Consider the following 11,801-nt stretch of genomic DNA (forward strand, 5'->3'; position numbering starts at 1 on the left):
CCAAGCATCAATCATAGGCTTTTATTTAGGATTTTTGAAAACCAGATTCCACAAACACAAAGGCACTTCCATTGCCGATGTTAACGTGCGAGCAACCTTTGTAAACCTTGAAATTTCATTTGTTCATATTTGAAATTAATTATTAAAAAACTTATCCATTGTCGTTTATTTTTTTATTGTGCTTGAAAAGAAAACAAACTTACATGTTGTGATTCGGCTTCCACTAAGTAATATATTTCCTAGTGTATATATCCTACTCAGAAAAGACACCCTTTTTATGAGTCGCTCTTGCACTCGACAAACTTGCATCGAGAAAGGGTGCCTGTTTCTGAAGTGCCTAAGTCATGGTCGACACTTAACGGCTCATTGGTCATCGTATTTACTCTTTAATGATCTTCTCTTCACCATCTAGACAAATTTGATATTAAAAAAAACTAATAACATTATCACTATATCCTATTTTTTTCAAAAAAAAACAAAAACAAAGAAATGACAACACCTCCTCTATATGGGAGGACTACTTAAAAATTTATTACTTTGCAAATACGCATCAATAAATAAAGCCACATAAACCAGTTAATTTTATTAATGACTAATATTTAATTTATTTATTTTGTGTGATTTTGACATCAATTTGAGAGTGTATTGGCTAAATAAATATCATGCAAGTATGGACTGTTTTACAAAGATGATGACCCTTAAGACGTAAGAATAAGAAGAAGTAGAATTTAAGGGTGAGAGGTGAGTTGTTTTAAATTGTATTATTTCAGCACTAATATCAAGGAAAATGTTGAGGAAAGGATGTGATGCCTACTTGGCTTATGTTATCAACACTGGAAAAAAAAATTATGGAGTTATCGAAAATTCCAATATCTTTTCAAATGAACTACTAAGACTACCTTTGAAGAGAAAAGTAGAATTTCCTATAGATGTATTGCCAAGGACAATACCCATTTCTTAGACTTCCTATAGAATAGCTCCAATGGATTTGAACGAGTTAAAGATTCAATTGCAAGAATTAATTGATAAAAGGTTTATACGGCCTAGTATTTCTCATTGAGGAGCTCTAATCTTATTTTAAAGAAGAAAGATGAGACCTTGCAACTTTGGATAGACTATAGATAACTAAATCAAGTGATGGTAAAGAATAGGTATTCTTTTCCATGGATAGATGATGTATTCGATTAGATGAAAAGGGGAAATAAATATTTTCAAATATTTGATTTGAGGATGGGATATTATCAATTGAGAATAAAGGATGATGATGTTTTTAAAGACTACTTTATAGAACATAATGATGTTTATGGATTTTAATGAATTGAGTTTTTTCAACCATACGTGAAGCAAAGTTTGTGGTGGTCTTTATCAATACTTCGAGTTTTTAGTAATGTTTTTTTGGTTCTAAACTAATGGCCCAATGATGTTTATGGATTTAATGAATTGAGTTTTTCAACCATACGTGAACAAAGTTTGTGGTGGTCTTTATCAATGACATCTTAGTATATTCTAGAGATCAAAAAGAGTATGAGCAACACCTCATGATACTAAGGAATTTTTGATTAGTTGTATGCAAAATTGAGGTAAATGTGAATTTTGGTTGGATAAAAATAATATTTTTAGGATATTTGATATCCAATAAAGGAACAAGTATGGATTCCTAAAAAAAGAGGAGTTATGTTGAATGGGAACAATCTACCAATATGATGGAAATTCATAGTTTTCTTGGGCTAGCTAGATACTATTCAAAATTCATAGGGGGTTTTTATTAATAACTACATTAATGTCCTCATTTGACCTAAAATGAGTGAAATTTGTATAGGATGAAGAATGTGAAGCAAAAAATATGGATCATAGCAAGAAAACTCTGTGAAGTAAAAGAGTTCCTCCAGTAAAAATATGTGAAGAAATTCACAAATAAAAAAAAAGACTAGGGAGAAGGAGTTGGAAATGATGAATAAGCACTAAAGCTTGTTTCAAATGTAGGTATGAAAATAAATTTTAGGGATAAAATTTATATAAAGAGGATAGAATGTAAATTATCGGCCAGAAAAATTTCAAACTTTTCATGTTTAAAATATAGAAATATTTTAAATAAAACAATAATATTGCATATAAGAAGGATATAAGATGAATGAAAATAGGCAATTTAAAAAATTTACTCGGCGTGTTCATCTAAACGGATTAATCGAGAGCCTGTATATGAAAATTAAAAACCATGATTCAAATCTTTGAATTATATAACGGAATTTTTTCTTATACATATAGGTTGGAATAAAGTTACCATTAAATTAAAAAAAAAAAAAAAAAGGGGGGGATCCATGGAACACATGAATATAAGAATGAGGGTATTTTTGGAAATGGAGCAAAAATCTCTTATTGCTCTCCTTGAAAACAATCGGCCAGCGTACAGGAAGAAAGAAGGAAGTTTTGAGTTCCATTCTCCTCTTTCTATCTTCCTTTTCATTTGAATGAAGAGCCCAGACAGTCAGCGATTGGGTTTCATTCCTTGTTTTCTATAAAATCAAGCGTGTGAGATAGCTTTTAGGAGTTGAAAAGTGAAGAAGTAGGTGAGAGAAGTAAGAGAAAGTGAAGGAGGAAAGAGAATCGAAAGAGAAACTTGCTAGGAAAGTGCTACTAGTTTTTATGATAAGGAAAGATGAAAGAGATGTGGAGAAGAGAAGAAGGCTCAGGAACCGTCCCTGAGTTATGGAGCATTTGCCACATATTCAGCAGCCAACAACTCGCTTTTACGACAAACAGCCATGAGAAAGTTGACAAAATGGAAAAAAAAAAAAATTGAAAAAAAACAATAGTATGGTTTGAAAACATGATTATATATGTGTTTTTTAAAAAAAATTAATTTTTTATATATATTTAATTGTTTTTGATTTATTATTTTTAAAAATAATTTTTAAAAAATAAAAAATAAAAAAAATATTATTTTAATATAAAAAAATATTTTAAAAAATAACCACAGTTATATTCTAAATAAATTGTCAACAAAACGAGGGCAACACCTCGTAAGCCATTTCAGAAGGAGCAGACCAAAAAAGCCTCAACCAAAGGAGGCGAATCGAATAAATAAAGCAAAGATTTGCGCGCGAAAGGGTTTAAGGAATGAGGCCACACTGCTCTGAAAGAAAATAACAAAACAATGATTTTACATCTGCTCCTACTTCTCTTTTTTTTTGAATATTTTTTTAAATGTCAATCAGTTTTTAATTTACTTTAATATTAATATTTATCAAAAAATTATTTTAATCATGATTTATATTATTTTTTTAATATATGCTCTCAAGTAAAGTCAACCCACACTACTTAATACTTAATTTTTATCGAACAAATAAAAATAGTAAAAATTAAACCTTATGACACGAAATTATGATATTTTATAAAAGAATCATCCCAATATAAAAGTTTAAACATTTAAATTAGATCAGAATAAAATATCTTGATATGATTTATGTCATCCCATTTAATTTAATTTAATATTAATATTTATAAAAGAATTATCTAAAAATTTTAAAATATAATTTATATTATTTTTCTAAAATATTCTCTCGAGTGAAAATCAACTCGCGCTATTTGATGTTTATTTTTATCAAATAAATAAATATTATAAGATTAGAATTCATAACTGTAGGGTTATCAAAACTTTGATATCTTATTAAATATATAATTAATATCATTTATATAATTTAAGATAATATCAATTTCAAATCTAACTTATATTTCTCACTAAGAAAATTGGCATTTACTTCCACCCATAGTTTTAAAACCCGACCCGGTCATCAACCCGGTCGAGTGATCGGGTCACGGGTCAGATGGGTGACCCGGGTTAAACCCGGGTCAACCCAAAAAAAAGAGTTACAATTAAACAAAACTAACACACATCACCATTAACTATTTTAAAAAAACCCTAACAAACCGAAATTTATTAAGAATTTAACTTCTCGGTCTTGCAGCTCAGTCACCTCCACTAGAACCTTCAGCAGCCAGGGTGCTCGACTTCTAACATCTTAAGAATAGTAGCCACCATTATTGGTGATTGTTACGTCTCCGATATCATCTACAAGCATCTTGTCAAGACCAACAAGACACGAGTTGAGGATTTAAACGATATTGGCGACTGCTTGACAGGCCACCACATTTTGAGTGCGAACGTCCTGGCTGGACTATCTGTCGCCGAGAATATCAGGTGTCTGTGCGGCGACTGCCATTTTTAGTGGAAGAAATGAAACCCTAGATCGGATCTGTTAGTGACTTGAGGGAAAAGGAGAGAGAGTGACAAGTGACTTCTAGATCGGATCTGTTAGTGACTTGAGGGAAAAGGAGAGAGAGTGACGAGTGACTTCTAGCAAGTGAAGAACCACGAAGTTCTCTGTTCTGCCATTCTTCTATAAAAAGGAAAGGAAAAATATATAAACCCTAACAGACTGCGGCGCAGAGGATGATGGAGAAGATGGGGTGGAAGGAAGGGCAAGGATTGGGGAAACAGGAGCAAGTGATTAAGACCCATTGATTGTGAAGAAGACTAACAGGAAAAAAAGTGACCGGGTCTCACCCGGGTTTGACCGGGTGGACCGGGTCCCGGGTCGACCCGGCGGGTCGACCGGGTTTCCCCGGGCCAATTCCCAAGCGGGTTTTTGCCTCCACCCGGACCGGTCCCAGGTCCGGGTCCCGGGTCAACCCGCCGGGCTGGTCCGGGTTTTAAAACTATGCTTCCACCAACAACGGAAGAATTGCATAATAGTACTCATTTACCTGCACATATTCCAAAAAAAAGATGAAGCAGCATAAATATACCATTTCCAAGCAGGATTTCTCTTTATTTTTCTCTAAGAAAAGATCGAGAAGTCGGTGAATCAATTCCTGAATCAAACAGGCAAATCTACGAAGAAAATCAAATCAGAAAATGGACTGAATTTCAAAACACACCCAAAAATAGAATTTTACATTTTAATATCAAGACAACTAGCTAATCAAGGGGTAAAAATAATCAACACCCCCCTCTCTTTCAGTTGCATCACCATGCTCCTCCTCTTTAGTAAAAGACTAGTTAGATCTATACCGCGAGTCAACTTTTTATTTTAATAAAAAGTATTACAAAAAATTTAAAATTCAAGAATGTTAGGTCCGGTTATAATGCCATAACCAATAATAATTTATAATAATATTTAATTTATTTGTCCAAATTCTTATATTTTTTTAATCTTTTAAAAAAAATGATGGTTTTCTTCAATAGTAATAATAATATTTTTAAAATTTAATAATAATAATAATTATTATTATTATTATTATTATTATTTTCAGCCATAATTTGGATGTCATGCATATAAAAACAATATGTTTACAAGTATTTGACATAGTAAAGGATGTGAAAGAAAAAACAAATAATAATATGAAAGCTAGAATGGATATATCTTTCTTTTATCACCGTAAGAATATGGAGTTGATTTATGATGAGTTACGGGTCGCAAAAACTCAAAACCAGTTTTATCTTATACAAGAATACACAGTTACTTGTCTACAAATGGTTTAGAGTCTATTTATTCTTGATGGACTATAATACTCATGAAACTAAAGTTGTTTAAAGCAAAAATAAACACAATTGTAATAACCAAATAAAAAAAACTCAAGGTTCATTGTCTGTCCCTTTGTTCCAAAAATAGTAACCAAAAGCTACTTAAAATACTCACAAAACTAAGAGTTGTTTAAGTTAAAATGATACAATTGTGATAACCGAATAAAAAAAATGGAGGTAGAGAACTATGTAAGTATTGATGTATTATTGGGGTTAGAGATTTGTCATGCTAACTCAAATTAACTAGGATTAATTTTTTTTAGGTTTTTTTTTTAATCTAATTTCATCTTTTTATATTTAATGAATTGAGAATTGAGTTATATTATTTGTCCCCTTTTAGAAGAAAAAAATTTCAGATTATATTAATCACTTTTTTAAAATTTGGATCTATATATTATTATTGTTTTTGTATCGTTTAGTTAAAATAAAACCAATTTATTTTATGCATTTACTACACCTAGACATCATTTTAATACACACACACAACATAGTGCAAGTCAAACCTAGTCTAGATTATTAATCGAAAGAAGAAAGAAACAAGATTACTTCATTGGAGACATAATGCAATCCATTGTAAAAAACAAAGCATAAGCTTGGCAATTTACAGTCTCATCACCTTAGATCGTGCTTGATTTATAATCTAAGATTTTAGCATCAGCCATGGAGTAGCAAAGGGTCTGAAGTATCTAAACCAGGAGAGGACATTTGGCTTCAAAAAAGTCTCACAGCAAAGCAAAGGTATCAAAACTGGCAGTGAATTCGAATTAATTTCATTTGAAATGAGATTCGGCAGCCAAAAAAGTAATATTTGTATTTCATGCATTCTCTTGTCGATTTAGATTAAAACTGTTGCATAATATACACAGGAGACAATGATTGGTTAAAAACCAAGTCGTGGATGGTTGGGAATTTCAACATAGCACTCTTGAAAGAAGCTGAAATGCAGAGGCTTTATAGAGATGGTGATCACAAAGCATCCCAAAGTCCAGTGTGGTGTATACAAGCCTGTAGTTGATTCGTTTGGTAAATATGCTTCATTAATTCTCACTTATATTTGTGAACATGAAACCTTAGGTTCTGCTGCAACCGAGTTTGAACCTGCTGACCTTCATTCTTCCGTCCAAAGCAAGCGCCAACACATCATATTCCTCCACATACCAGAGTTCAGAAACAACTGCCTGAATGATGTTCATGAGAGAATGCCATCATATGTCCGAGGAAAGACGAGGGGAAAGAAAAGGCTTACGTATGCCAACATACCTCAAATCCACGGATTTTATCGTTTAGTCTGGCAACAAGCTCATGGAAAAATCGGAGTTCGTCTGAAGGCTCCTGGGTGGGACAATAATCAACAAAAGAAAGTAAAAAAGGGTATAAGCAAGCAACTGATCGTCTATATGATGAGATGATTGGTTGAATGGGAACATTAGAAAACATATCTTCTCTAGACATATGCACAAAAGAGGGAGGGCATACTTGAGCCTCCAAGTGATGACCACAAACGAAACAGAAGGACCGGAATCTTGAAAGAAAGCATTTCATGTAAATTGTTGAAATAGAGGATCGCCGGCAAAAAAAAGAACTTTATTATAATGTCCATAGTGGCATGACAAACATTTCATTCCATAGGCTTCTTAAAGGGCAGAAAAGGAGAACAAGACGTATGATTTTCAGGTTGATTATGGTTCCATTATTTGAAATTAGTGACCACGGGCAGAAGCTGAAGTAAGCAATTGAACAAGACAAAATCATCAGATAATTAATATAATACCATGGGAGGAGATTTAGGATGACCCAAAAGCCTTGCAAATGATGTGTGTAGAATAGCATCATCATACTGCACAACAAATGACTGCGAATTAGTATTAAAAGTCAAGCACATGGCCAAGACTGCCATGTGTACCACCACCAGACAATATGAATAAGAAATCCAATAGTCCAAAAGTTAATTAGAAATTCACATGGTTCTTACGAGTTGCTTCTTTGGGGCATGTGGAAGTGCAGTTTTCAGTTTAGCCCGAATGGTTAAGGGATCTGTTCCAGAGATCACCTACAAAAAGTAACAAAGCAGTGCTGTGAATTATTATAGTTTTCTACTTGCGAATTCTTCAGAATGATTTTTCATGTTTCTTTATAAAGATGAAATTTAAGAAACGCTTCAAACAAATAATGGGGCTTAAAATACAGTGATTCACCTATCTGATTGATCTACCAAAAAAAGACACCAACTAATACAACAGCAATAATAAGCACAAACCATCAACTCACAAAGGCTTGAACTTGAACAGCAGAAAAGGCTCTGTGAAGGACGAAAAAGAGTGAAGGCCACCAGGTTATCCAGACCAAAGAACAAAAGACTTTTAAATCATTTTTCTAACTCTAAAGCAGGAAAGGAAAAAAGAAAGGAATTGTACTAGCAATAATGAAAAAAAAAATATCTACAGTTCCTTTCATTTTGAAGGTTTTTTTATTAGAAATATCTGCTTTTTAGGTTCAGAAACATCAAAAGCCAACCCTCAGCATTTTGTATGTTGGGCAGGATCCACCATTTTGAATGTGATGACAACTTCCATGCCAACATAGAATCTCTTCAGCACTGTTTAAGAACAGAAAAGGGGCCATTCCAAGAGGCTTGGATATCAATCACCATTGTAATGAGAAGCATAGGAACAAGCTACTTCTTAGGTGGCCGAAAGTAAGGTCAGAATGACAAAATTTGAAAAATAAATATACACATTGATTAAGGCCCAAAATGCTCCAATTCATCTAGGAGGAGAAACAAGAAAGTCACTGAAAGCAACCTGCCAGCATCCCAGAAGCACGCCAGTTGAAGTCAAAACCACTCTATCCAAGACAATTTTTAAGGGGCAGAGGGTGTCTGCAACAGCTTTGACAGCATTTACTTCAGCTTCGATCTGACAAAACAAAAGAGGATTCAAGACATAAGTATTGTGGAAGGAAGTGAAAAGACACAGAATAGTTCTAGAGATGATTTACCTCATCTTCAGTGGCAGGAACAGGTTCAATATGATGTGAGGCATGAAACATGCTAGAATGGTATACGCTAGAGTTCTGAAACCAAACTGCTAACCAAAGCACATGTGAGGATTTAACGAGATAACAATTCAACTAGAAGATAACAATACAAAAATATGGAAATGCCAAATGAGGCTGTTTTCATGCGAATGTAAATACCGATACAATTGATGACATTAACATATGAATTGGCAGGCCAAATAATTTCATACCTTTATCAAAGTATGAACTAAATGTACTCTTTACATTGTCCCTGTACCAAGCAGAGCATAAATATATGATTTTAGGCATTGATCAAAGTAGGAAAAATGGAAATGTACACAAATGCAGAAGGTAAGACAGAAAATGTACCAAGAATCACAAATTTGTAAAATATGAACATTATATCAATGTAAAAATCAATTTTGTAAGAAATATTGAGCATGCATTCAAAAAAAGAAATCAAAATGGCACGTGTTAGTCTAATGAAAAGATATTATTAAAAGATTACAATAAACAGCACCCCACCCCACTAAAAGAAAATAGAAAAACCAAAAAAAAAAAAACAATGGTTTCTCTTGCAAACCATGTTGTTCAGTTTGTTCAATCAGACTTCGTTTTGGATATTTTCATTGTAACATGTTCCATTATGTAGTTTTACACTGATCAGTTATTAAATGGACCTACAAAGACTAGGTTTATATCCCAGCAGCAGCCATTGTTATGCCAACACCAATAAAAGCAATTCATTACCAGAAGTGAATGTCGAAGGGAAATGATGAATAAAACTCTCTAGAAATTTTGCTGAACCCAACAAAAATGTTCAGCCACATGTCATACTTTAAGAAGAATTAGGACTGGGCAACTAATTAGTTTTAGCCACGGTCAGGAAACACAATTTAACTAGCTTAGACACTAGCTTTAGCTGATATGGTAAGCTTATCAAATCACTTTTTTTCTTAAGGTTGTAAAGGCCGACTAGCTCATAGATGCAGGGCCTTACAGGACAATAAATGGATTGTAGGTTTTCGAAACAACAAGAAGCAATTGCCTTGTCGCAAACAAATATGTATTGCCCAAAATCCATTAATGGAGCGCACATGTAATGCCATCTCCATGTGGCGTCTCTTTTTTTTTTTTTTTCCTCTTAGTTAAATAGCTTTAAGAACATAGCCTTGGTGGTCAAGATCCTGCATTTCCTAAAATTGTATGTTTTATTAGCAAAAAAATCCAGAGACAAGTGCGCACTTCATCTGAAATGAAAAGACAATCTCCACCACAAGGTGCATTTCTTCCCTTAGAGGAAATCTAATTCAGGGAGTATTAAGCAAGCTAATCACGAGGGATAAGAACATGATATCTAATCAGATTCTTAGCACAGAAAACATCAAGTGGATTGTATGCTTTCATCTGGCTTAGAGAAGAAAAACTCAGATGAAATTGAATAAACTCATCTTGTTATATTATATTTTACATAGTTGATACGTAAGGGCAAGTTTGTTAAAAGGACTCTGAAAACAGTGTCAAGAGTCTAAGATTACAACACAGGAGCAAATGTTTCATTTAGGTCCAAAAGGGATATATTTTTGCTAACATATGAGATTCCCACTCATGTTTTATTTACTGGTGGCTAAAACATATTCGTTTTGCTGCCAATTTTATGGCCTAAGGTTTACAATATGTCTAAAATAACAATCTGCTGATCTTAGGAATAACAATAAATCAAAACAAAAAGGCATGAGAAACAAAAGTAAATGCTCACGAGATGGGCACTGAGTATTCTGGGCTAAGATACAAAACATTAGCCCGGACAGGAGGGTTTGCAGCCTGTACACAGAAGGAAAGCCATTATTAACTTTTTCAAAATGATGGATATAGGAACTAAAACTTTGAACAAGTTATGACTCAATTCACCCACAAGTTACCTTGAGCACAGGTGTTACAGATCCATCCTTAAGGATGAAAATATCCGAGAGCAACAGTGATTGAGAAGTTTCGCCATGTTTGAGGAAAGCTGCTCCACGCTCATCCAAATCCCTTTCCATTTTATCATACAACCTTGACCGCTGCTCCGAATATTTATCTAATGCATGTATTTTTGAAAGTTAATGTCAGCCTTTATTCTATAGCATACATCAATGAGTTTTTTCCCCTGTCTAGACAATCACAACACAAAGAGAGAGAGAAAAGAAAGAAGAAGAAGACATAAACTTTGCAAAACTGAGAAGTCAGTCTTCATAAAAGAAATGATGATATGCATTAATTGTGTTCGACTATTTCTCACCTACCAAAAAGACCAAATTGAAGTAAGAGAGAATGTCACCTGAAGACGAAGAAGAAGAGGAATTTTGGAGAGCCATATGGAAGAAAAAGATGTAGAAGAAATGCAAATACACCAAAATTAAAATCACAGTTTTGGAATGGCTCCACCAATTCCCAACACCAACTGCAAATGCCCTTGCCATCTCCAACAAAAAAAAAGCTAATGAGTTCATAATATTAATATCCCATCTGCAACTCACATACTCTTACTCTGATGTCAAAATTCAAATCCCCTTCCTTTTTCTTATCACAATTTACAGTAACCGAACTCAACAATAGTTAAAAAAACAATTGAGATTTCCATTAGAGACCGAGACATCAAAAAACCCACCACTCAAAAGCTTCAAAACTTGAAGCACAATTCGTAAGCCTTACCTTGTACAACCCAGCCAGACAACAAACAACCTCCAATTTTATTGGATGAAGTGCTTGTGAATTCAACTTTTAGTTTGATCTCTTATAATTCTGTCCTGGATGTTTTATTTATTGCGTTTAATTACAATTCCCCCTGTAGGTTTCAATGTGGTCCTCAAAGTTATTCTTGTAGTAACAATTCAAATTAGGTTGGGCTCACAAGAACGAGCGTTGTTTTTGTATGATGAATTTTTTTCAGTGAAGTAATTCCTGCTTTAGATTGTGATGATTATTATTTTTTAAAATATTTTTTATTTAAAAATATATTAAAATAATAAAAATTTATTTTTTTATTTTAAAAAATTTATTTTTTCATTAGCATGTCAAAAAATTAAAAAAATTTAATTTAAAAAAACACTTTAAAAATATAAAAATAAACAAATTATTATTATTATTATTATTAAAAGCTATTTGTATTGTGTAACTCAAAACTTGACAAGCCTCCATGTAAAATTACAAGTTTTCC

The 11,801-nt window shown here is 33.0% G+C and overlaps 1 protein-coding gene across 2 annotated transcripts; it reads right to left on the reverse strand.

Moving 5' to 3' along the window:
- Positions 1-6,369: 6,369 nt before the first annotated feature.
- LOC118046022 (uncharacterized) lies at positions 6,370-10,977 on the reverse strand. 2 transcript variants are annotated; one of them, XM_035054783.2, is made up of 10 exons: positions 10,923-10,977; positions 10,525-10,682; positions 10,362-10,426; positions 8,833-8,873; positions 8,582-8,667; positions 8,386-8,499; positions 7,557-7,634; positions 7,356-7,421; positions 6,845-6,916; positions 6,370-6,762 (listed from the first exon to the last, which is right to left on the reverse strand). In XM_035054783.2, exons 1-10 carry the CDS (start codon positions 10,957-10,959, stop codon positions 6,655-6,657), a joined length of 825 nt encoding a protein of 274 aa, XP_034910674.2. In that variant the 5' UTR covers positions 10,960-10,977; the 3' UTR covers positions 6,370-6,654. The 2 variants fall into 2 exon arrangements, with proteins under 2 accessions (XP_034910674.2, XP_073262235.1); XM_073406134.1 differs by lacking the exons at positions 6,370-6,762; positions 6,845-6,916 and adding an exon at positions 6,923-7,106.
- Between the last annotated feature and the right edge of the window lie 824 nt (positions 10,978-11,801).

Source organism: Populus alba, chromosome 18, assembly GCF_005239225.2.
Source record: "Populus alba chromosome 18, ASM523922v2, whole genome shotgun sequence".
In the NCBI taxonomy this organism is placed as follows: Eukaryota; Viridiplantae; Streptophyta; class Magnoliopsida; order Malpighiales; family Salicaceae; genus Populus; species Populus alba.